We start from the raw sequence: 26,335 nt of genomic DNA on the forward strand, positions 1-26,335 counted from the left end.
GAGTCGGACATGACTGAGTGACTAAAACTTCAAACTTTCAAAACTAGGCTTTAGCAGGAAAACCAGTCCTCATGCACACTCGGGATTCGGCTTACAGCCCACGAAGGTCAGGTTTTCACCTCTCTGAAGCAGCAGCTGTTGAAGCCGGTCTCCAGGAATTGGGCCCTGATGACAGGTGAGGAGGCCCTTTTAAAAGAGCCCACCCTAGGTGGAAGATCTCGCACTTAACACTGAAAGTCCTTTGACACGCAACACTGAAATCCTGTAGAAAGTGTGTCTTTAAGCATTACTAACCACTTCCAAAATAGTCTTTGTTTTTTAGATCTTCCTTTCTTCACCCTCTGCTGTTTTTCTCTTAGGTTCTAGTAGAGCCAAAGGTAACAGAGGGACTGACTTGCTGGTTCTCCACCAATATAAACAACCACTGACAGGGGCAATGTCTGGTTTTCAGAGCCAGCAGGGGGCGCTCATCCCCTGGATTAGTCTTCCCTTGGCTTCTTGTAGATTCTGGCTGGCCACAGGTACTCACCAGATGCAAATGAACCCAACAAGTTTTGGTTACTGGAATCAACATGCCTAGCTCAGAATCCCATTTCCAACGTCAGCTGTCGGTTGAACACTGGGCAGTCTATGTCAAAGGGCTGGGTAAGACAATGCATCGTGCAGGCTATCACCAGTATGACTACTGATAGGCGAGGAAGAGCTGAGAAGAATCTTTAGGGTTGGCAGTGGTGCTACATGTGGTAAACGGAAGAGTGAATTTCCAGAATACCTGGGACTAAGAGAGACAGCTAATTGAAATGGAAGAGAATTCACAAGACTTTTTAAAGCATTCTGACATGTCTTCTAAGCACCAGCTTCTCAAATAATATAATATGTGCTTTATTTTGCAAACATAAGGTGCTGTTACAATGAACATGTAAAGGCCCTTGAGGTCAAAGGTCACACTGAAAAAAATGTGTGGTATGGGAATGGTTTCACTGGCTCTCAAACTTTCAGAGCCGTCTAAAATAAATTCAGCTGGTACATTTATTTAAAAAAAAAAAATACGAGTATGCCATCCTTAAAATTTAACATCAAACATTAAGCAAGTTAATTTGATAAGGAAGCCAACAAAGGGATCAATAATTATGGGTCCTAAACAAACTTGACTTTGGATCCTGCAAATCTCTGTCTGCACACAGACATGTACACACATTTCCCCTTACGTCTCTGTAATAGCTCAGGCTCACGGGCATCAAAGGGCTATGGGTAGTCCTGGCAAAGACCAAACAAATAAGTTAATGAGTGTGGTACAGTGTGATTTTTTTCTATCCATATCACAGCCCAAAGAGGTAGGGAATTCTAGTTCTTTCTATAGAAGAGGCTTGGAGAGGTCGCTGTCAATGGCTGTGGCCAGGTCTGAACCTTCTCTGCCCATATGGTCCCCCAGGAGGATACAAGGCAGGAATGCACACCTGAGGAGCAACAAAGCCAGGAGGAGGAGAACCAAGATTGCTGGTCCAGGGTGACACCCTTTGTCCCAGCTACTCTGGAAATGCACTCTCTAGTTAACCACATTTATCATTGTCGCCACTGAAGTCATGTGTTGCAGTTCTAAAGAGTTAAGCCTTTCATTCATCAGTAAAAGGTCTACTCTAGCTGAACCAGCCAGACTCTTAATTCTGAATGTACATGAAACACACATATCTGGACACTACTCCAAGTGCTTGGTGGGTCCGGCCTTTCTAAACTATTCATTAGCTTTCACCTCCTGCTTTATCTACACCAGAGTCATTGCCTCTGGAATGCTCTTCTCCCTTACGCTTCCTGGCCCATATGGATCCTCTACCTCGTTGTATAAGGGCTGCTTCCTCCACAAAGCCTGCCCAGTTTCCTGTCCACTCACAGCACCCCTAGCCGTCACACTTCCCAGTGACCCTATGGGGGATGACTGCCTCACCCACTAGACGTCAGTCTCCACCAGGGCAGAGCTGCTGGTGGGCTGGGCAGCACCAGAAGGCCCCTTCTTGGCACAGCACCCTGAACACGCGGGTGCTCATACCTGTTTATAGGATGGACAAAAGGAACCTCTCAGCGATGCACAGGGTGGAGCCCAATTACCACTAACAACCAGAAGAAGAGGAAATGGGCATTCTGGGCCCCAGAAGGTCTGTAACTGAGGAGGACGGTTACCATGAGGATGCTTCATAAACTTCTTAAATTAAAATTTAAAAAATTTTTTCTGATAAAACATCATATTTAGTCTTTTAACAAGGATAACAACTAACATCTTGGGACTTGTGCTTCCTAGTGTCTTGGGGTTCTATTTCTAAAAAAGAAATGTTTACAAGTAAACAGGTTTGCTCACCCAAGAGTACAGACCGAACGCACAGTTCAAGACCTTCACCACTGGTGGTGGTTCACAGGCTAGTGAAAGAGTATACTGAAACAAGATCTGGGCTCCGGGTCCTCCTGCTCATTGGCTAAATATTCTACATCTTTTAATGGGTCTTGGCCTCAGTTTCTTCACCTGTAAAATGGGTAAAACAAAATCTACTCCACTAGCACTTGGAGGACAAAATGACATAACCAATGACAATGCACTCTGAGCGACGAGGTGTCACACAAACATGAGCTACTCAGAGCAGAAGCATGAACTGAGCCAGAGCCCAGCCTTCAGCCAAAGAAACATCTACACTTCCCTGAAAGAGGAGGAAGCAAAGAGTCACAAAGGTCATCTTCTTGGGTGTTTATTTCAATGCTCCCACAGACCAGGATTTAGGCTCTCACCATCACCCTTCCGGTAAAGCCACTCTGACACTTGGAAGAGTGACCCAGCAGGCTGGTCTTCTCTTCCCTATTGTCAATACTCTCCTCTTCTTTTGCCTGCCTCGACGGGTCCAATGACTACCTCTCTTTCTTCATTTTATCCTAATTTTGGAGCAGACTTTATTTTTCTACCAGCATTCACAATTCATAGGCAGAAATGTCAGGGGGCCACATGTGGGTTCCTGAGTGTCCACTCTGGTGATGGCTGGTGGAAACCCTTCTAACTCGTGGCGTCTTCCTGTCCTACCCTCAGAGGCTTTCCACTGAGCCAAAGCACAGACGTTTCGGGGAGAAGTCACCTCCTCTTGTTCACATCCAAGTTATTTACAACAGATGATGAACTCACTCGTGATGCTTTCTCCTGGTAACAGAATGGCAGCAAGGCAGCAGACAGACAGACAGCGTGGCCCCTGTGTACTTTTGGTAGCCGTCAAGATCAGCCGGGTGGGGTGAGGTAGAGAATACGGAAAGGAGTTGGTAAAGATCCCAAAGACAAACTCATGATTCCTTCCATTTTTGCCTTGGGCTCACCCACACACAGATGCAATGCTCGTACTCACAGCCAAGGAGTGGGAGTGAAGAAAGGGTCTTGGGCTTGCCGGGTGGAAAGAAGGGAGGCTCACATATGTAGGGGAAATGGTGGGCCCAGCTGAGGACAGTAGGAGGACGGGCACTAGATGGGGTGGGGAGATGGGAAGGAAGAAAAATGACAAATAGGGTCCAGATGCTGACTTAACGGATATTTATGGTATTAAGATGCATCGCATTCTATGTCAGACTGCTAAAGTACTACCCTGTTACTTCTCCTTCAGAAGCTAAGAATTTGCTATCTTGAGAAAACACAGCTTTGAAAAGAAGTATGAATAATGGCTAAATAGGCTTGAGTTTTACAGACATGAATTTGAATCTCTAATCCATCAGATACTAACTGTGTGACTATGGAGAAATTACTTAACCTCTCTGTTTTCTCATGTATTAGACAGCACCTATCCTTATGGGGCTGTTTAAGAGTAAAATGTGATCATATCTATTAATCATCTTGCACAATACCAGCCACAGGTCAGGGCTCAAAAAATGTTGTTGTTATTCAGTCACTCAGTTGTATCCAGCTCTTTGTGACCCCATGGACTGCAGCACCCCAGGCTTCTCTGTCCTTCACTATCTCCCTGAGTTTGCTCAAACTCATGTCTATTGAATTGGTGATGCCATCCAACTATCTCATCCTCTGTCCCCTTCTTCTCCTGTCCTCATTCTTTCCCAGTGTCAGGGTCTTTAAATGCAAGAGTCTGTTAAGTTTTTACTCTTCTGATCTAGTAATTCTTGGAGTTTGCAGTCCAGAGCATCCATAACCATTTAGCTCTTAAGTTTTACATATTTGTCAACAGAAATACCTTTTTACTTCATTGGAGGGCTGCTCGGCCCTCCTTACTCAGGTCTGCTTTCACACAGGGTATCTGATCTGTCAGACCCAAGGGCAGGGCAAGAGGAGCAAAGCCCAGGGTCAAGGCACCCAACTCTGAGCACACTCACCGAGTCTGGGTCTCGCTGCTGTTCAAGGAAAGCTGAGAATTCCACCAGGCGAAGTTTGGTTGTGCCAATGGAGCGGCCCTGCCAGGCCGGGACCGAGGGAGCTGGGGCTGATGCAGGTTCAAACCCTGAAATACCGATCGATCGTTTCCTTAAACCCAGCTCCTCGCCTCCCATCATCAGGCCTCAGGCCACCCTCGCGGCAGGGGCCTACAAAATGGACCACCCAGGAGCAAAGCTAATAGGTCCGTTCCCCAGAGTCCAGAGATGGAGCTAAGTCAGTGGTGGTCGGTTCTGGCAGAGGAGCCCAGAGGCATGGCCAGTCGGAGAAGCACAATGCAGGTGGTTCTTCCTAAAGCCGGTGCCAGCCCAGGTTAAGAGCTGAGGGTAAGGACACCTAATCCAGGGCAAAGGGGCCTCGCTGGGGACCATGGCAAGAAAGATGAAGGGTAGAAGTGGATGCTGTCAAAGTGCTCCTGTGAGACAGGGATGTGGGCATTCCCTGGGCTCTTCCATCTCCTTTCCTAAGTAAGACTGTAGTCACCAGCACTGTGGAATGTTCTCCTGGGATGCTCCATGGTGCTGGAGCAGAGGGCAATGTGTGAATACATTTCAATCTGGGAGCTTATAATGAAGAGTGAGTATGTGTGTGTGTGTGTGCGCGCGCACGCGTGCATGCATGTGTGTGTGCATGTGCGTGTGTGTGTGTGTTGGGAGGCAGGCAAGCTGGCCGGATGCATGTTTTCTAGCTGGGCTTCCATGTAAGCACTCCTTTAAAGAAAGGGTACTCAGAATTGAAATACACTTCTCTAAGAAACAGCGAATAAAACCGTCTGCCCGCAAGACTGAGATTGCCCAATGTGGCCTGTTTATGAGGAGGAAGGAATCAGAGCAACTTCTCCTTTCAAGGATGACCCAGGGCCCTGAGTGAAAGTGATCATGCTTCCTGTTTTGTTTTTTTTTTTAAAAGCCCATCAGAAGAGCTCTCTAGAGATGACTGAGGCAAAGCAGGACCTGGGAGGGGACACCCCAGTGACCCTCCTGAGCTCTGGGCTGACCCTGCCTTAAGGAGGGTGGTGGCAAGAAAGGGGTGTCCATGGCCCTGCAAGGGAGGGAGGGTGTGTGGCTGGAGAACAAAGTGAGAGGGTTCCCCCAAAGACTCACCTGGAATGGGGGCCGTGACTGCTGGCTGGATGGGGTAGGCCTGCTGCACGAAGGGCTTGACGCTACAGACAGAGGACAGAGAGAGTCAGAAACCATGACTGTAGCAGCAGCTACTTCCTAGGTCTGGCCGTGGCCTCCCAGGGCCAGGGACCCACCTGGGGTCCTCCTCACTGTGAGCTTCCCTATCTGCAAGCGGCAGCACAGCCCAGGCTGTGCTGGAGACCCAGCTGTGCTGTGCTGGGTCTGGCACAGGGGCTGGCTGGGTGCTGACGACCAAACTTCCAAGCCTCAGGCCAGTTCCACAGCACGGCTTGGGCAGATGTCAGCCTGCCTTGCATGCACTGTGGCATCTACCTCTGAACCTTGCTTCTGGTCCCTGCAGAGGCCAAGGTCAGCAGTCATCATGGGCAGGCAAGGTTTGGGACATGTTTCAGACTCTCTTTCTCTAGACCAAATAGCTCCATTTCCTTTGAGAATATACAGGAGGAGGTTTCTTTCTGCTTTTATCCCCAATCTGTCCTCGCCTTCCGGCTTACTGAGCTCACCTCCCATGCTCTCAAAGCATCTGTCAGGTTTTCTATTAGCTTCCCCCACTACAGGGAAAACCGGAAGAAAATGGACTATGGGATCACCTCCACTGTCCTCTCTCAGGAGGACCCCAGGCTCTGCCCCCTCAAAGCCATGAGAGGATGGAGACCCTCCTCCTGTTGCCAGCTGCAGGACCACTAATACTGAAGGTGGGAGTGAGGTCTTTACATGTCTCCCAAATCTGAGCATCTCTTTCCTGCTACTGGCCCCAGGAGATAACAGTGGGGGGTGATGTCAGTGATCTCAGGTTAAACCTCCCTTCCCCCCTCCAAGGCCCCTGGGGTGGGCTGTGACCAGCTCCTGGGGTTGTCAGTGCTGGCCCCTCCTCAGACTTACTCTTGTGAAGATCCAGGCTGCCCTGTTTGTATCATTCCTGGCCAGAACTGGAAGGCAAAATGCAAAGAGCTTCAGGGTTAGGAGTTCACCTCAAAGCACTGTTCAGGATGTCTATGCACTCCAATCCCTGCTAAACACAGGGGGTGCAGATCATCTGCCAGCTGCAAAGTGACATACCCTAAATGCAGATACCGCAGGTTGCTGTCCTGCAGAAGATGTTAACCTCCCTGAGGGCAGGGACCAGCTCTTCAAGAATTCATTTGACACCCAGTAGGAATCTGGGTGCATTATAGAGGGTTCACAAATATTTCATCTGACTGCTTCATCTATGTGCCCACCCACCCTTCCTTTCCTCCCTCCATTCTGCAACACTTCCTACGTGACATTCTGCCTCCACAGCTCACAGTGTGGGGAGAGGACACAGCTCAGAACCAGGAGCTCCGAGCAGCAGTTGCAGACACCTCCTTTGCTGTGGCTTTCCTAGGCCCTGGTGCCTGCCGACAGCCTCCCGGAGAGGCAGCAGACGTAGACGGATTCGGACAGCCTTGGGTTGAGTCCCGACATGGCTCTCCATGTGATTATGACCAAGTTACCCCAACTCTTGTTTTGTTACTAATTAACTTCAGTTTTCTCATCTGTAAAAAGGCAGTAACAGTAAGAGGCATTTAAGATTACTGTGAGGATTAAATGAGACCACAGCATTAAGCTTCTCAGCCTTTGGCAGGTGCAAAATGAAAATGTAGTATAGAATACTTTTGTCTCTTTAGAGGCTAGTTGCCATAAAGTGACCCCGAAGACACAGCAGCAGAGACTAGGGGCCAGGAATAAAATGATAGAAATGGAGAGGCAGATCACAGCCCAGAATGGTGCTGTAAAGTGATACCTAACTCCATGTCTTCAGGGACTAAGAGCCCCCCACTCCCTCCCTCTCTCTCTCCCCCTCTCCCTAGCTCCCTGCTTTTTTCACCATCTTGCACCCAGCATCAGGGCACCACAAGGCGGCCCCTCCCCTCTCTTACACCGACACAGGTGTAATGTCACACCTGTGTGTCACACACAGGAAGTGCCGAGTAGACGGTTTCACGCTCGGCCAGGTCGGCTCCGTGTGCTCAGGGGCCCTCACGACCGGATCCAGCTCGTGACTTACCCCCGGTGCCCCTGGGAAGGTGGGGCGTGGGATCCCAGGCAGCCCCAGCTTGTTGTGAATGGCAGTGGCCGAGACGATCTGGGCTGACGACATGGCGGCCATGTGCTGCAGGGCCTTATCCTTTGCGGTCTGATCCTTGAAGGGGACAGTGACACACGGACTTAATGCACAACGCATGGCTACCGGGCGGCTTAAACAGGCATAGCCACGAGCACGGGGACTAAAATACAGAGCCACAAAAGAGGCTGGAAAAGCAAACATGCATGGATAAATAAACACAGCCAGAAGGCTAAAACGGCCTCAACCTACTGCAACTCTCAACGTTTACTGAGAACACCCAGTAGCAAGATTTAAAAAAAAAAAAAAAAATTTTTTTTAATCCATTTTCCAACAGAACGGGAAGCCTCTGAGGAGAGTGGACAATGTATTTATTTTTCCAGCTTCCAAAAGGAGATGTCTCCAATTACTTAACAGACTCAAAGAAACAAGGAAAAAAACAGAAAACAAACGGCCCTGCTTTGAAGCAGATGGGAGGAGGGCGAGAGAAGAGGCATGGCTGTGGATCTGGGGTGGGAGCATCCACAGTGCCGGGAGGCCCGTCTGTGTGAGGCCGGGGAGCCCTGGCAGACACCTGATGGGGGCTCGAAGCAGCGGGGCGGCGGGGCCGGGATGGGGCCAAGCAGCATGCTGGCGGGGGGCATGCTTTCTCAGGTATCCCCGCCGGGGTCCAAGGCGAGGCGGGCTCTTTCTGTAGCCAAGGACGCAGGGGGTTCTACCAGGGCGTGGTTTCTCCTTTTCCTAAAAGGGTCTTTTCTAGGAAAGCCAAGGCTGGTAACACACAGCTCGCCAAAAAGTCTGCCAAGCACAGCTCAAGTACAGAATACTCAATTTGGTGAAAATACTTACCATGCTTGTTACCTGGATACAACAATAAACAATTTGTTAAAAGGATTGCGGACAAAGGCAGGGTTATTTTTCTTCTTAGTTAAAAAATATACACGTATGCAAACGCACAGTACAATAAAATGTGTAGGAGTGTGGGGTTTTCCCCTCCCCCCGACATTTTAGGAGAAATGCGTGACCCGGGGAACTATCTAGAAGGACAATTACCAACAACCCCAACTCCCAGCTCCTCTGAGTTGATTCTGAGGCTTCCCCAGGACAGATGGAAAAATGGTCAGGCCCCCGGTGTGTGACAGGCCCTGACGGTGGGGGCAGGGCTTCACACTCAGTGAACCTGTTGAGGCTCCTGGATGCTTGCAGGAGGTCTATACACTCTACACACTGGGCCCAGACCCCATCAAAGCAGGAGCAAAATGGTCACATCAAAGGAGAAAGAGCACTCGCCACAGCTGCCATTCAGGGTTCAGACAGAGAGTGAAGGTCAAGGGGAGCTTCAGGCTAACTGGGTACCAGCTGAGAGGTGGCTTCAGTGTTTACAGATTTACCCAAAGGTGATGAGTAAACATGCTGAGGTGCCAAAGGAAGGCCAAGAGGAGGAGGGAGAAAAATCAAAGCCTACAAGGACAAGAACCAGAGGGTTCCAGGAAGATCAATCAGGTGGTCCCAAGGCATAGACACCACTTTGCCCCATAACTTACCAGGAACGCCATGTGAATGTTCAAAGGAGAATATTAACCTTTAGAAAAAAGGCCTAACACTTGTGTAAAGTTTTATACTTTATACATTTCTCTGGTGCTCAACTGAAAAATGAGTCTTATCTAACGGCTATTCGGGAATACCCATGGTCAGGGCACTGAGGCAGCTGAACGACACCACGAGGGTCCTGGTGCCTGCAGGACTACTGGGCCCCAGGGACTGAAGTGATGCCCTTGCTGCCTCTGGTCAGACGGCATTTCTTCAAACTGAAGCTCCATTTGCTCATCTGCTGAAGTTTCTAACCTAAAGCTAGATTCCTCTGGCAACTTTTTTTTTAAGGCCCGAAACATTTCAGACAATGAGATGCCAGGGGGAAAAGAGACAAATTTTGAAGTCAGTGGAATTCTATGATAAACTGACTATGTGTGTGTAAATGCCCTACAGCCAAACTAGCCCGACACAGGAGACCTCAGTGCTCATCAGCCTACCCACAGCTGGTCCTGCAGTTCCACCTGCCTGGCCACCCTCGTAGAGGGTACCCAGGCACAATAAACAGTAAACCTGGCTCAGTCACACTTACTTCCTTCTCTGTCAAGACATCAATACTTCTCTTGTATTGACATCAATACAAGCTTGTGGGTTTCTCTTTGGACGGTTACTTTGGACTCCAGCCCCCAAGTCATTTAACCCCCAATAAGAGGTTATCAATACTCTCAAGGTGATTTCTAAAACTGAAGGAATGGCCCAGGTATAACCCCAGGCGCCTTTTCCAATAAGCCACAAGCCTTACAATCTCTCCAGGCCCAGGTAGGGGTAGCCGAGAAAACAGCAGCCCAGGTTTCTTGTCTGCCTGGCTGATGCCAACCCTGTGGAATAACTATAAAGGGCTGTGGGCTTGGCTCTATTCCAAAACTATGTCATTGGGGGGCGGGGGGCGCGTTCAAACCTGAGAGTTCTGTTTATGAAATGCTGATGACAGGGGCAGTTCTGCTCACCCAAACACAGAGTGTGTTTGTGCACACTTGGGTGGAGTGACCAGGAACCATCAAGTCCAGGTCCAAATGTGGATAAGTCTCTACATCTTCATAACCTACTCTTACACTTTTAGGGTTGCCTGAGATGTTTCCCTATGCTAGGCGGATGGAAAAGTTCTTCAAAATGTTCATAAAAGTTTGATACTTTTTTAACAGGGATATCAGTCAATGAGGAAATGGGAAAAGTCACCACCTTTACTGTTTAGGTCACAAAGCTTCAGAACGTTTCAGGATACAGTCTTTTGTTAAATAAAGTCAGGTTTGACTCTCTCATCACCCAGCATTCCACCAGGTACCCAAATGAAAACAGAATTTCAAAAGCAGGAGAGCAAATCTATTACTTTGAGCACACCAACCTACTCTCTGTCAGGAAAAGGCATACCTGCTGGGGAGTCTGGAGACCTGGTCTCAAACCTGCCCTCCACCTGACATTAATGGGTTGTATTACCTTGTGCAAATCACTTAACACTATAATTTTCTTCATCTATGAAGGAAAGAGTTGCACTTTATTTTCTAAAGGTCTTCTGGTTCTAGAAGTATTTCTAGCTATGAGACTGACTTCTATTATAAGCAAATATGTCCTAATACATATAGCCAGAAAACCACTAGTGAAAAGACAGCAGGATGTTAAAATTTAGGCAGCTCTCAGCCGCCTGTCCTAATAGAAAGAAAGCCAAGTGCAGAGAGGAAATTTTATCTCAAGTAGAGGTTCTTTCTCCACTTGACCTACCTCTTTGAGAATAGGCAATTTTCCACAAATGGACTAAAATGTCTATACCAGTGATTTCCTACTTTTTGTAGTGCTGACATTCTGAGTACTCATTTCATTTTACAACATCTCCCCTCTATCTTTGATATACATTGAAAAAGTAAGAAGATTAGATTTTTTTGTTTAAAATCTAAAGCAACCATGCAGATAATAAGCACCACCAGGGATATCTGGAAATCAGAACGGAGAGTCTGGCTGTAGATCTACTTATCCTGAAATGGGAGCAGAGGACACTGAGCTGGGAGGTTTCAATAGAAGGATCTCTAAACTGTCATTTTCAGCCTAGAGATACATGCCTGGCTTTGGAGAAATTATAACTCTCAATGTCAGACCTGAGTAAATGACTTCCCTGCGTCATTCTGGTCTAATATCTCGGACTTTTAAACACTGCACTCTATCATCACCACTTACTCCCAGAATAAAGAGGGTGGGGTTGCTAATCTAACCAAACAACAGTAGCTTAAGTAAAGTCAAAGATATATGTGACATTTGTATACCACATTAATTTTATTCTAAGATGTTTTCACACTAACGTTTCTGAGATGTGATGGGATTTACAAGGGATGAACACATTGTTTTATCTTGAAAAACCATGATTAAGTCAATACTGAGTTATAATCTATGATGTCTTAGATTACAGGAAATACAGAGTGCATGCATGTGTACATATAAGCATTCATGAAAAAAAATATGCCCTAGGAAAAAGCTTGGACAACTTCACAATGACTCCTTTTTGCTGATTTTAAGCCCCTCTGTTCCTAAGACTGTAAAGAATGAGGCCACAAAAAGCAGAAGTGGGGAAAGAAAAGGCAGATCTCCCTTATCCAAGCAAACCCTAACTCGAGCCCACAACCTGAAATGTGGGAATCATTTATGGAACAGGAGACACGGGTCTCAGTCTGTTGATGGAGTGCTAAGAACAAACGGCCTATGTGACCTGAGAGCGAAGGCACAGGAATGACTCCCAGGCGCGGTGCGCGTCTCGGTTCCCACTTGACTCTCTTCCTGCCCGACTCCTGGCACTCGGCGCTGTCAGCAGCCTCCCTACCTCCACCACAGGGGATCCAGCAGGCAGTGGCCGCCATAAACTCCTCAGCCTGAAGCCTTTCAAACTGTTATTGTTACTAAGTAAACAGATTTTCATATTTCATCAAGCAGAGCAAGGCTGCCACTACTACAACTCTGGGTTCAGCTGACTGCCTCCTTCCTACTGTTGAAATGTACACAATGTTTGGAAAATGTCTTCATGTAATAACCATGATGGGAAGGCAACCTACCACAGATACACATGGCTGGACTGGTGTGCTCTGCAAACTCAAGGATATTTTATGAACAAGTCTCTGGAAAGTTGGGGACCCCTGTCTCCCCTCTGTTTTCTCAGCTTTGGATTTTTCTGGGGAATCAATTATCTCATAATTTTTAGACATTAGCTATAAACATTTTAAAGATAACATAAAATGGCACCTGCTTGCATGTACAATATTATAGTGACTGTATATGAAGTCTGAATGAACACACTCCTGCTTATTCAGTAGCCACCATTTCAGAATTAAGGACTCCAATCTAATGTATTCATATGAAAGTCCACCAATATATCAGGAAAAAACATGTACGATCAAAAAGAAAAAAGACCTTGGTTTCAAAAACTTCTGAAAGCTATTAAATGTTTTTCTCCAAATATACTTCTCTCAGCAGTATAAAAATACAGTACATGAGAATAAAGATAGCAATTTGCTTGAAAATCACTTTTTCAAAAAAAAAAAAAAAAAGAAAATCACTTTTTCAGAAGAAGACAAAATAGAATACTTTCCTAAGAAGTAATTTTGCAGATGTTGTTTCTAATCTTACACTATGTGGATTCACATGACCTCTGCAATTATCAGCAGTTGCTCCTGAGCAGATAAACATCACAAGAGTCTATGATGGTTTTGGAGAAAGGATAGAGGGCACTTGAATTTTTCTAGCCATGATCTCTAATTTGCTTATTATTAGAGAAAGCAGGAGTAAGTACAAAAGGGCCTATTCCGGTCGGGCAACAGCTAACGCTGAGGAGACAAGGCACATTCACACTTCTCCTGACTTGCCATGTAATGAGTAGCAATTAATTCATCTTATTGTATTTCCAAATGCCAAAGACTCCATTCACATCAAAGAAAAAAATTTTCAAGGCTTTTACCATTGTCCATTTTTAAATATACTGGACTATATTTAGTATTCTGTAATTGTCAATAGTGTTGCTTTTCATTGTGATGTGTGGCTTAGCATCATAAAGGACTGCAGATGAGGGTCCAGGTGATTTGTAGGTGTGCCTCGGGCCTCTCTACCAGGAAGCCTGGGATTTATGTCAGCTAAGGCCAGGTCCATGTTTTGGGGAGAAGGCACCTTTCTGACCGTTAGCCCATTTCCCTGGGAGGTGACAGTAAGAAGTGGGAGGCAAATCTCCCTTGAAAAGCCAGAATGTACCAGCTCCCACCACTCATCTCCTCTATTTAATGCAAACAAACAGACACAATGAAAATAGGGCTCGGTTGAGGGAGACAACGCAAAGCAACTCAAGCCAGGGCAACGAGCCCTCATCCTTGACCAGCAAGGACTCCGTAAGGAGGCAACATGACATCACGTGAAGAGCTTGGTCTGTGGCAACAGACAGCCCTGGAGTCAAATTCAGACTTGTGACCTTGGGTGAGTCCCTTAGCCACCATGGCAAGCCTCTGCATCCTCGTATGCAAAGTGCGGACAACAGCCACCTTCAGGAGCTCCCTGAGAACTGCATCAAGCGCTCAGCACACAGTGCCACTCTGTGCGAGCACTTGCCACTCTGTGGACTTGACATCTTTAGGGCCCATGTGGCCCACCAGCCAGGCTCAAGTCTGCTCGAGACCTGAAATGCTTAGAAGCCCCGGTCCGAAGTACATCATCTCTGGGCTCAATCTGATTCTAGGGCACTGTCTATTTCAGAGGCCAGTTAACAATGGAATTTCTCTAGGAAGGGGAAAAAATGTAGAACGAGGCTGTTTCTGCTGCCCTTAAAGAGAAAAGTTGACCTGGCTCGGCTGACATAGAATAAAGAGGTAAATGTACTCACTCCCTCAGTTTACACTGTAAGTTCTGCATCATCACATGGTTGATGAGAGGTTCTAACTCCATTGCCTCTAAGCACAAGAGATGAACTGTCTCCAATCTTGGTTTTAACCCAGGCAAATGAAAAACAAGGTAATGAAAATCATGTTGAGGAGAGACGGTACATGTCATGAGTGCAGAACTCCTTGAAGACTGGGAGATGCCAGGAAAGACGGTGTATCATTTCCCAAATCCCATGACAAGACCAAGTGTCTTGGTGCTGGCGCTGAGACAAAGGATACGGTAGTTTCAGGCTTCTTTTGCTGTGTGTTCTGCTGACAGCCAAGGCTCAAAGGAGCGAAGTGGCTCAGAGGGCCACAGGTAACACCACGGGATGGAGGGAAGTGTGTCTTCCCTGCGGGCAGGACCATTCCTGGATGGTATCAGTGGTGACTCGGCCAGGATTCAGCCATGCGGCTGCAGCAGAGCCCTAGCAAAGTTCTTGAACTTATCAAGAGGATTAAATCAACAATTTGAACTTTAAGCTCTCTGCTTATTGGAAGGAACGGCAGATTGGAAAGAATGGCCTGCTCAGAAATCAAATGACAAAGGCCACCAGGGTGAGAATGAAGAAAATGGCCCGGGGGAGCACATGGAGCTCATAAATTAGTCACCAGCGACCGGACACAATCAGAGGAGCTCAGGCCTTTTTTCTGCTCTACTGGGATGATGCAATGTCAGCAAGTGCAGGCTTTTCTTCAATACAATCCAGAGCTTGACACGAGCACGTCTCCTGCCTAAGATGTATTCCTGCTGAGGTCAGGACAGAACGAAGACTTCCCTTCCTCTGAGGACTGTCCAGAGTCGTGCATTCACCAAAACACACCCAGACAGAAGCGGCTTGGTCCACCTTCAGGGTAAGACGGAGGCGGTCCAGTGTGGTGGTGGCCTGTGAGCCGGGCTGCTGCTCACACAAGCCTCTGATGCCAGCAAATCAAGGGCTGCCTCTTTGCTGCTATCATGGAAAGAGGCCTCTGGGCAGGGACTGCACAAGCTCTCAGGACAAACAAACATACAGAGACTCAGAGCAGGAAACTCTAATAGGAACTCTGAGTAGGAAAGAAAAGACTGCTTAGTGCACGGAAAGTATTTCTACAATCTTTCTTTCTCCTTTTTTTCTTTCCTTCAGTCTTTCTACATGCTGGGATGATAAATCCCTGGAGCTTAAAAAAAACAGAAACAGTTAAAGACCTTTTGATGAAATAATGGTGAGTGAAATAATTCAAAGTAGAGAATCCTTTCTACAACTGCAGGCTGGTCCTCAGAAAACACCACACTGTCTTCCAGATAGGCTGCTGCCTCTCACTGCTCAAATACAGATTCCAATGAGGGGATAAACCAGGGGGAAGGAGAGGAGATGGCAGACAATCCATGAAGCCAGCGAGGGTGACACTGCTGTAGACGCAGCTGGTGACACAAGGTCCAAGAGTGACCTCTCAGCCGGTGTCCTTGCTTGATGCGTGCTCCAAACCTACAAGCCATCTGCACGCTGGAATTGCATAGGTCCATCTTGTACTTTGAGGCTTCCCTGGTAGCACAGACAATAAAAGCGTCTGCCTGCAATGCAGGAGACCCAGGTTTAATCCCTGGGTTGGGAAGATCCCCTGGAGAAGGGAATGGGAACCCACTCCAGTACTCTTGCCTGGAAAATTCCATGGACAGAGGAGCCCAGTAGGCTACAGTCCACGGAATGACAAAGAGTCGGACACAGCTGAGCAACTTCATTGTACTTTTTGTATCTTCTGCTTTATAACTAGAACCAAGCATCAGAAGACTGATGGGTCAAAAGGATTGTGTCTGGATAGGGGTCAAACGCGTGGTCCTCTCATCACTAAGAGAACTGAGTGTCTTCTAAAGCAGTAGTTATCACAGTAGTCAGTAGTTATCTGACTTGTAGTTTAGACATTTTGGTCAAGAAAATTAAAAACAAAACAAAACCCCAAACTGTAAATACATATTTCATGTCCCATATCCTGACACTCTGGCTACAAATGCCCTGCATTTCCCGTCTGTCTCAGGGCTTCTGAATCTCATCAGCACTGGGCCGACCCCTTCACCCCTTCCCCCTACTGCCCCAGTCTTTCCTGGTTCTTGCCCTCCTCACATCACTCCTTGAACTCTTCAACTATCCCCTAGTTTTCCTTGCCTCTTGCATCTCTCTCTCATGGTTGCTGTCTGCGTCCAAGGCCATCCTGAATTGTTGGTCAAGTCTGTCCTGGCTCAGGCCAGGAGAAACTGTAGATGAACAGTTTCACATTGGTGCCAGTGGCTTTAGGACAAGTTCACAGTAGACAACGGGAGAAAAAGAAAAAATCTAGATCAGTTTTAGGATAAAGTCAAAAGAAGAAGATATAATTTTCACTGGATATGACTTTCTCAGGGAAACAGTTAAGTGGCAAGAAAAGAGACTGATGGGTGATGGGGGTAGACTGAGACTAATTAAGGAAGGAGAGTGGGCAGAGGAAATCAGGAAAAGTAAGAATAATGTTTTGCCCTTGATTTCCTTCAGCTAAAAAAATAAAACTTAAAAGGAAATGTAATGAAAATAATCATTTCTGGATTGTGCAAACATAAATGTTTAATATGTCATTCTCTGTACTTATTAACTATTTGCTGCTCAGCAACAAAAATGTCATAGTCAATTTTGATGGACACTCTCAGGTAATGGCCATTCCTTTAAGAGAACCCAGCCTTTAATAACCTAAGTTTTAAATGCTGCTATTGAAAAGTTTCCATGTACACTCTCCATATTGGACTGGAATGGAACTTTTAAACATAATTTGCTGTTTAGAAACAATGAGTGAGAAAGAGGACACAGCAGCCAGTGATGACAATAAGGATGGGTTAGTGCTAAGAGTGGGGTCCCTGGGGTGCTTGGTCAGCTCCTGGTCCAGGCCCACACCTCCCTCCCTCTTCCAGCAGCCCCTGAATTAGCCTCTGTGCGGTCAGCTTTGCCTCCCTCCTAGCTGTCCTCCGAAAATGGCTGGAGGGATCTTTTCCACGGCCTGACTGTGAATGACCCCTGCATGCTCCCCAGGCTCCTCACATGAACCTCACTCCTCCTGTCTCATTCCTCGCCTCCAGCTAGATGCTGTTCTTCATGGTTCCCCAGCCCCCCATTCTCTGTGGGAAGTCTCTGCCTTCCTCCAAGCACAGTTCTAAGGGCACCTCCTCCATGGGGCTTTCTCTAATTCTCCCACACTCAGAATTAATCATTCTTTCACTGCTCGAACTTTGCACCACTCTGTTAAATATCTACTGCAGAGTCCGCTAGCTGGAGACAATCCACTGGGAATCTTGTAGTTTCCCCAAATGTGGCCAAAAATAACAGAAAAGACGAATGTTCTTCGGGAACAGAAACTCTGCTTATTCAACTTTTCAGGCCCAACATCTACTAAAGGGTCTAGAACACATAGGTTCCCAATGGAACAGTTACTGGACTGCACGAAGTAATTATTTCTGTGCTTTTAAAGTTCAAATCTACATGGAAATCTTAAACTTTTACTAAAACCATTTTTTTTAAAGCAAAAATTAAAGTCCACACATTTTGGGGGTGATCTGGCTCACAAACAAGCACTTTGAGAAACACTGCACTTAGCAAAAGCCTAAAGCCAATCTCTGAAACTCAGCCTAACAGATTTTCAGGAGTGTGATTTCTGTAGCTAGAATGACTCATTTGTGACTGACATGAGAATAACCACTCTCTCTCCAGCCTGTTTCCTTCAGAAGAATATGGCAGAATAGGCTATGGGACTCAGAAAATGTGGGCTTTCAGAAGCTGTCCTATATAAAGACAGTCAGAGGAATGGCTGAAAGGGATGGCCCTTTCATTTACCTTCCATCTAAAGCAGTGGGTTTTCAAACCTTATTCAACAGAACCAGCCAAAGAGGCCGCTGCTAAGGATGAGAGAGTGAGAGTTCTAGCTAAAACAGGTTTTACATTTTCATATTTTGAAATTTTCAAGTAAGATTTCAATTTGAAATGTGAATTTTGCTACTTTAAAAAGGCTAGAAAACCATTAGCCTAAAGAATTCTCCCACACCCTTCTGAGGAAAGTCAAGACAGACTCACAGGCAGGAGGGCACCCTGGAAGCCATACCTGGCTCTGGCCCTGGCTATGAGTAAACTGCTTTTTCAAACTCCGAGGGAGGACAGAAATGAAACTCAACTACAGTCTTCACAGGAGGGCCACAGGCCTGTCCATCCCAGAGAACAGAAATTCTTTGACTGCTGAGCATGTGGAGAAATGGGGAGGGGCCTGGCTGGGCAGGCGCAGCAAGGACAGGTCCTGAGATGGTCAGTCAACAGCCACCTCCTCCAGGAAGCCTGGTCACATCACCTCAGACAAAGCAAGGCCCCTCTTGTGGGTCTGGATATTTCCTGCCATCCCCACCCCTGCTCAGAAGCTCTCCTTTTTGTCTATTGGGATGACTTCAACTTTCAGCAGTGAGTTTATCTGGGAGGCCAAGAAGACAGAGGCTATCAGCCTGACCCCACCAGGAACTTGGTGAGGATGCTCATCCCTGCCTCCCGTGGCTATTAGACTCCAGAGCTGAACAAGGAAGTGCAGATCGAGTGGGGAGATGTACCTCTCCTACCAGGCTCATGGGGCTGAGCCCACTTCCCGGGAAGGGCTGGTTAGGAAGATGAAGGAGAGCATCTTTAGCATAAAATGCCCATGGGAGATGAAGGCAGCAGCATCAAGGCAGGCAGGTGACAGGCAGCCTTATTCTCCTTGGCCGTCCTGACTCCCTCGAGTGGGGATGCAGCGGCTCTGCAGCAAGGAACGCATCTCGCCCCTGTCTTACTGATTATCAGCACAGCATCAATCCCAAATTAAGCCCACACTGTTTTCACCAACGGCTCAAAGTTTAAAAATCATCTTACGTCTAAAATGTGGAGGCTGAGGGATTATGGGAAGCAGGGGCTGTCTGCCCAGCTCCAAGGGGCATGAGGGGCGGTAACAGGTTGTCTACCCCATACACTGACATGAAGCTTGTTGCTTAAAAACCACTTTAGCCTCTGCCAGATGAAACCCCGTCTGAAAGAACAGCGGCTCAGAATCCAGAAAGATCTGAGTTCAAATCGTGACTTGGCCTATTCCTACACTGGGTGGCTTTTGGTGAGTTAACTGAACCTTTGGAGACCTGGTTTCCTCAACAGTATTGCTCAAAATCTGAAGAACGGAACTCGCTTTGTAGTGAGCTAATGTGAGAGAATACACGAGGCTTTGCGCTGCACTAACTCCTTTCATCCCCAGACTCAGCAGACATGGTCCATGCAACTGGGCCCTAGGATTCCCTGCACGTTTCACTTTGGCTCTCTCTGCTAACACTTACCCTACAGTGCCCTGTATTTCACATTCCCATTTCCACGGCCAGCTCTATGAATAGAGGGTTGGTTGTTAGCTGCCCACCATGATGAGTGCCATGCCTGGAACACTCAACTGGTATTAGCTGATGGGAAGAACAAAGGCCTCCATTTTTCCCAGAATAATGAGGTAGGCAGGAAGGAGAGGAACTGTAAGAAGATGGAGGTGGTTCTTGGAGCTGAAATGCCGAGAGCCTTGCTACCCCACTGCCTCTGTTTCTGCCTCCCCCTCGTGCCTGCTCCAGAGGAAATGGTCCGGTGCTGGCCAAAAGTGGGGAGAGGTCATTTTTTTTTTTTTAAAAGAACAAACACAAATACAACTGTGTGTTGGTATGTATGTATACGCATAAGGTAACGGCAAAACTATTTCCACTGAGGAAGATTTGTAAAGTCCCCAAGAGAGAAAAAGAGTGCTTGTGGAATCCCATAGGGATCCCCTCTGACCGGGACAGCTTTATCCACCATTTACAGGGCTTTCGGTCTAGGGCTGTGTGCCCTGGTAAGCATATAGGAACCACACAGTGCAGAAACAGAGCAATTTAAAACATCGCAGATGGAAACACAAAGTTGATGTCTATAAACTTCTTTGTACATCATTAATCCGTTAGGGAAACTAGAAACAGAGTGAGAACTTGAGCAAACACTGGGGTAGTTACATCCACATAGAAAGGACTGCACCTGTGGTTAAAAAGCAGGAGCTATGAAGTTATTTTAGTCTTCCAACTGCTCAGCCAGTGCAGCTAAAAGCCAGCCACCATCAGCCACATGTGCGAGCGAGCCAGCATGCTGCCCACTGCAGAGGGCACACCAAACGCGCCTTCCTGGTCACCAGTCCTATTCCACAGCCAGCCTTGTTTGCATCTAAAAAGTTGGAGGACCTTGGGAAGAGTCCTGGCGTTCACCACTTAGGGCTGTGAAATTACACTTTGTTCTTTAGCTTAGAACAAATGAACAAATTTACTTAATATATGGGGGGAAAAAATCAAAAGAGAACCAAAAACAGGCATGGTAGAAAGACAACAATATGGGTTATGGATTCATTTTTATTATAAAGCTCCTCCATGCAAACTGTAATCCCTTTGCATTTCTAAAACAGGACATTGGGGGGGAAAAAAGAGTCATGTGTATTTTACTGCAAACTTTGGAAAGGGAGAAAACAAGGAGAACTTGCATTTTAAAATTGTCCATGCCTCTGTTTTTGCTATGAAATATATTTTAAAAGACTAGGAAATGAGGCACATGTACAAAAAAAAAAATTAAATTCAAGTATAAACAGAATTGCAAACATGGATTTGATCAAAAGCTTTCTCATCTCTAAGATCTATCTTTTGTTTTTTAAGGCCTCACCTCAAATTTCTATTTTAATTAACAAAGCCACACACTTAAAAAATATTATTAAGAAATGTGGAAGAAATCTGGCAGAAAATATTCTCTGTTGGAAGAACACATAAAAAATTCCATGAAGAAGATGTATTTTTCATAAGTATTGAAAATACATCAAAAACACAAATTTAAAATAATTTCTAAATATTTCAAAAAGTAATTTCATGATGATCTCTTGGAAATGATTCATTTATAATTTCTACACCAACTTTACATCTCTTGGACTTTTTTTCCCTCTTAGCTCAGTGCTTCTTGGTAGGTATTTGACGACTGAAAAAAAGCAATGTTTCTGTGCTGAAAAGTTATCAAGACTAGCTCTCTGCTGCATTTGCAGTGTTATTAGGGGGACACACACACACGCACACGCACACACACACCACACACTCTGAGCTTAATGTGAGGCTAGTACAGAAACAGAGAGATTAGACACAAAGAAATGTAAACAGCTTTCACATGCGAGGAAACTAGGTTACCAGAATCCCAGCACCAGGCATTCACCAGTCACCATGGAAAACAGGAAGTGAGATGCATAGCAACCACAAGCCAAAAAGCAGGAAAGCGCATACCTTTAGCTTGGAATGAAAATCACGAGATTTCCTTCTGGCAAGAACCTGAATGTGACTAGACACCTGCAGGGTAGGGGAAGGGAGGAAAACAAAGGAAAAGCCTGTAACCATGGAGATGAAAAGCCCCCTACAACTGGGCAAGCCAGACGTACCTTAATGGCGGCTTGAATTTCTCGAACTTTCTTTCTTGCTAAGACCTGTATATGACTAGACACCTACATTGTTCGGGTTTATGAGGGGAAACAAAACAAAACAAAACAAAACAAAAAAAGGAAATCAAATATAAAATCGCTACTCCTTGGGAGGGTTTCGGGGGTGGGGGGTGGGGGGGGGAGGTTATTTGCATCTCAACAAAGCTCTGCAGTTAGGAATACACAGTCCCAGCCAGACACCAAGCCCCCAGCGCTGCTCTAAGCTTTTCAGACTGGGTCATCACTGCAGTGACTGGATTCAGGATGAAAGTTGAAGCTAATATTAGTTTTCTCACCCAGGAGAAATTGCGGGCCACGGGATGAGAGGGGGAGAGTGGGGTTGTTTTCTTCATAAAATTTAAAAGGTGGGGGTAGAGGTAAATGAAAATATTTATAGCTTCTCAGTATCAGGAGGGAAAATCCCTTTTTCTCAATTTAGAAGAGACTATCCATAAATTAGCACATTCTGCAGAATCAAAAAGCTGAAGCTGTCAGTTGTATTCTGATCTCATTAAGAGCTCTGGATTCTGTAGCAAATGTTAAAATAATACTGACATGTAAATTAGATCTCAAAGAGAAATGGAAAGACCCAGTTAGCAGAGCTTTTTTTTTTTTTTGCCCTTATAAATATCTTTAATCCTTCCACTCTTTTGGGTATTGACTGGGCGCCAAGTGGATTTGCATATTATTACAAAGCGAAAAGTGTGAATACAGCCAGCCAGCCATCCTGTTAAAAATCTGGGTTGAAAAACCACACGGATTTGCTGAACAACAAATTCACATTGGAGAGGTATCACCAACTGCTGCCTAAAAACATCCCCAGGATGCCGGGGTGTGGAAACCGAGCCAAGCCGGGCTTCTGAAACACAATGATTCCACTGGGTAAACAAATTTGCATCTCTTTCAGCAGGACTTGGTTAAATTTAGAAGCCTCCCCTCACTGAAGGGGTTGGGCACATGACCAGAGCTCACAGATCAGCAGACAGCTCAGGTCCAGGACTTTCAGTATGTTGGGAATTAGATTTGTCTGTTTCAGAAATTTAGAAGCTTCCATTTAGAAGTTCAGAGACTCGGACTGTGAGGTCATTACTTGATTTCAAACACTCTAATGACCTTAAAAACAGGCTTTATGATAATAATTGATCCGCTTATCTCTAACTTTGTTTTCCAGTGTCAATTATCAATTTTTTCTTTCTATTTGCTTTTGCATTTTTTTTTTCCTTTTAAGTACGGAGAAGCAGGAACTCCCCCATCCTCTTCACCTCTCCATCCGGCTCCTGCTTTCACCCGAATTTTGTTTTGATGTGATCTACTGGCTTGCTGTGGGCCACAGAGGGGGAGACATTCACCGAACAGACAATGCCCTGCCTCAGAGCACTGGCGGGCGGCCACCTGCCTCTGCGCTGACTCAGCAGTGGGCTCCCGGCGGGGGCACCGGGGCATTCCTGGGGAAAGCTCTCCCCGTCATAAACGCTCAGAAAAACAACTCATCACCCAAGCAGAGGACTGGAATCTGCTGCTCAGGGTTTCACAAGCGCACAACTGAGCTCGCCTTTTGGTTTGATTATAAGTTTTTAAAATTCATGCCGAATCAGGTAGCATAGTCAACACCGAAACACATATTATAAATATTTCTTTTTTTTTCTTGTTAAGAACTCACCCATGAGCTTGGTTTGATTTCCCTCCCCCTTTTCCATTTCTTTCTTTTTCTGCTTTTCATTAAACGCTAATTTCTCATCCATTCCAGTTCTGAACTGGGTCAGAGGTTTGGGCTGCTTTACATCACAAGGAGTGAAGAGCGCCACGGCCCTGATGGGAGGGCAGAGGAAAATTCCTGACCCAGCGCTGCACAAAGGTATTTAAGTTGTAACTTCATTTCAGTCACAGCAGCTACTGACAAAAAGCCATAGCTTGAGGAGCAACAGTTCCCTGGACGCACATCATTCAGCCTCATGTTCTGGCCAATGCTCACGGCTGCTAGTGTTACTTTTGCAGTGAAATGATGACTAATAGGTAATTGTTCCAGGATTTTACAATGCGCAAAATCTCAAAATTTCATGACTTGCAAAGTGTATCTGCACCTGCAGCTTTTACAATGTTTGCAGATGCACAGTTTGGGAAAGAAAATTGAAGATTTAGCATACAGGAGCAGTTCATACACTGTCCTTAGCAGTGAAACTTTTCCATATGTGTATAGAAGGAACTCCAGAGACCATGGAATAAAAGGTCACTGAAATGAGGAACGGCAAAAATGGAGCCAATTTCAAACACCTACAACACTGACGTCCTTACAGGGAACTCCAGTTGGGGGCTCCTAGGAGCCAAAGCACAGACAGCCACTGCAGCCAAAATGCCTCCGTGGGCCATTCGCTGACATGCACAATTTCCAGGTTGGTTATTTTACCTGTTTTCTGGTCCTCGTCTTCCCTGTCCTGAGTTTGATGTATCTGGCTATCAATTCATTCCTACCTGAAAGAAAGAAGAATTTACAATAAAGTAGGTTACTTTGGTGTGTGAGTGGGGCCGGGGTGAGGTGTAAAAAGCCTCTGAATGCTAAGACTAGAATTTGGAATCAAGAATTTTTATGTTGTATCTGTAAGTTTATTAATGCTAGAAAAATTAAAAGTATAATTTTTGCAGAAAATATTTACTAAGGGAAATTAGGAAGAAGGGAATTTAATCATGAACTACAACCAGCAGTTAAAATGTGCCTTTTGTTTTTTGCATGCTTGTCCCTAAAGGGATGGTCACTTGTGTAAACAAATACAAGGATTACTGTGGAAGCACACAGACCAGCTTCCGGTCTGGTTTTATTTTTCATATCCATTCCTTCTCACCCAGGTTTCTACTCATGGGTGTAGAAACTCATGGGTGTAGTGTACTCTTCTACACTAACTCCAGTTAGTGTCATTATAGCCATGAGAGGATGAACTGTTGTGACCACAGAAACACAAGGAAAAGAAGTTACAGTATGAAGGCAGATAGCCCCCAAAGGTAGTCACTGAATCAGTAATAAACCATACACAAAACTGTCAGTGGGGAGGAAAAAAATGACTCAATCTTTTCCATCCTTCATAACTTTCGGGGGAAAGTGCCTTAAAGTATAAACAAATGCCTCCTGTCCCTACTGCACCAAGACACTGAGAAATCTCAAACAGATGACCTGAACTATAATATAAATGGGAAAATAAATCCCCAAAGCCAAGTGGGGAAATGTATTACAAATACTACATGAAATAAAAATGCACTCATACAGGACACATGGGTCCAAACTGTCACTTTAAGCCTAACAGTGTAGCTAGTGGTCTAATTTGTGTGTACTGTCTCACTCTCCACATCCTGCATAGCTGAAGACAGCAAGAGTTTTTGTCTTCCCAGCTCATGGTGCACTGCTGGGCACACAGAAAGCAAAAAGGAGACACTAACACAGCCTCTGGTGAAAGGGAAGAACTGCATGCCTCAGACCTCCCCAGCAGAGAAAAGAACTGAATGCTCTGGTGAGAGTGTCTTGATGGGAATCTTGCCTAATAATTCAAAAAACCTCTCCCATTGCTGCCTAGAACATTCCTATAATTATGGCTCTGTTCTCCACCTGCCTGTGTTAGGAGCGTGCAGAACATAGTCACTGCTGGAAGGCAAAGGAATTGTGGAATCTTGGTGACTTCTGAGCCACCCTTTCCCACCCCTAAAAGTCTGAGTCCTTACAGAAGCCAGCACTTCTAGAATGAAGGGAAAAGCCCATTCTACCTTAAATCATATTGAAGGATAAAGTCTTATTTGAGGTTTCCTGTAACTTTCACCACCACCACCCCCTTACCCACCCTCACCCCCCCCCACCCCCGCCCCGGGATTCTTCTGTTTCTCTTAACAAGAAGAAGGTTAGTTCCTAATGCACAGAAAATTCTGACAGCTTTAAGGTCCTCCAGCAGCGCTTTATCCAAGCTAAACCTTTCCTGTTCCTTTGTTATCTGTGACAAAGTTTGGAACACTCCCACCTCCATCCTGTGACCATCCTTGTCGTTTCCTTTCACAGCCTGGAGTCCAGAACTATAGGCATCTGCCTCGTCCTAAATATTCCATCTTTGTTGATGCAGCCCAGCACTGCACTAGATTTGGGGAGATTACAATTAACTGTCAACTGAAGTCAATTAATTCCAAGGTCTTTTTCATATGAGCTACTTCTCAGATATATCCCTAGCTCTGTTCCCAGTCTTTTCATGCATAGTTGGGATTTTCAGATCCAAATATAAAACATTACATTTATTTCTACTGCAGTTCATTTTTGTTAGATGAAGTCTATCATTTCCACCTTTGAGTCGTCAATCCTGATTCTGTGACTGACTGAACTTACTCTTTAACCACAGGAAAAGGACCTCTAAATTCAGTTCTGAGGATTGCTTCTCAAAGCATTCTCTTTCAACTTTTGAGAACTACCAATATCCCCTGTAGTGTCATTGGGTCTACTTCTCCATCTCTCAGATGGTTGTACAGATTTTGCAATTTGTCTCAAAGGCTGGCTGACAGCAGAGCCCAGCTCGGAGTGCCTAATTACCAGAAGTCAGACCTAAATGACAACGTCTGCAGAGGGGCCAAGCATCCTCCAGCTCGGGCCTCACGGTGCACCCTGTTCAGGGCTGAGTGGCTGGGATGAAATAAATCTAGGGCTGTGAATTACATGCAATTTCATTTGAACCTTGTCCAGATGGCAAAAACGCCTCCTGGCCCCAGA

The 26,335-nt window shown here is 45.9% G+C and overlaps 1 protein-coding gene across 9 annotated transcripts in view; it reads right to left on the reverse strand.

Annotated features, from left to right (window-relative positions):
* TEAD1 (TEA domain transcription factor 1) overlaps nt 1–26,335 on the reverse strand; it is a 381,458-nt gene that overhangs the window by 54,041 nt on the left and 301,082 nt on the right. For 4 of the 9 annotated variants that reach the window (XM_043481323.1, XM_043481325.1, XM_043481326.1 and 1 more), the window contains 8 exons: nt 24,011–24,075; nt 21,568–21,630; nt 21,416–21,478; nt 8,480–8,491; nt 7,574–7,708; nt 6,427–6,473; nt 5,503–5,564; nt 4,342–4,466 (listed from right to left, as the gene is read on the reverse strand). In XM_043481323.1, coding sequence (XP_043337258.1) covers nt 4,342–4,466; nt 5,503–5,564; nt 6,427–6,473; nt 7,574–7,708; nt 8,480–8,491; nt 21,416–21,478; nt 21,568–21,630; nt 24,011–24,075 — 572 coding nt within the window. The remainder of the gene's footprint in view (nt 1–4,341; nt 4,467–5,502; nt 5,565–6,426; nt 6,474–7,573; nt 7,709–8,479; nt 8,492–21,415; nt 21,479–21,567; nt 21,631–24,010; nt 24,076–26,335) is intronic. The other 5 variants (XM_043481319.1, XM_043481321.1, XM_043481320.1 and 2 more) reach the window with 5 other exon arrangements.

This window comes from Cervus canadensis, chromosome 11 (assembly GCF_019320065.1).
Source record: "Cervus canadensis isolate Bull #8, Minnesota chromosome 11, ASM1932006v1, whole genome shotgun sequence".
Taxonomy (NCBI): domain Eukaryota; kingdom Metazoa; phylum Chordata; class Mammalia; order Artiodactyla; family Cervidae; genus Cervus; species Cervus canadensis.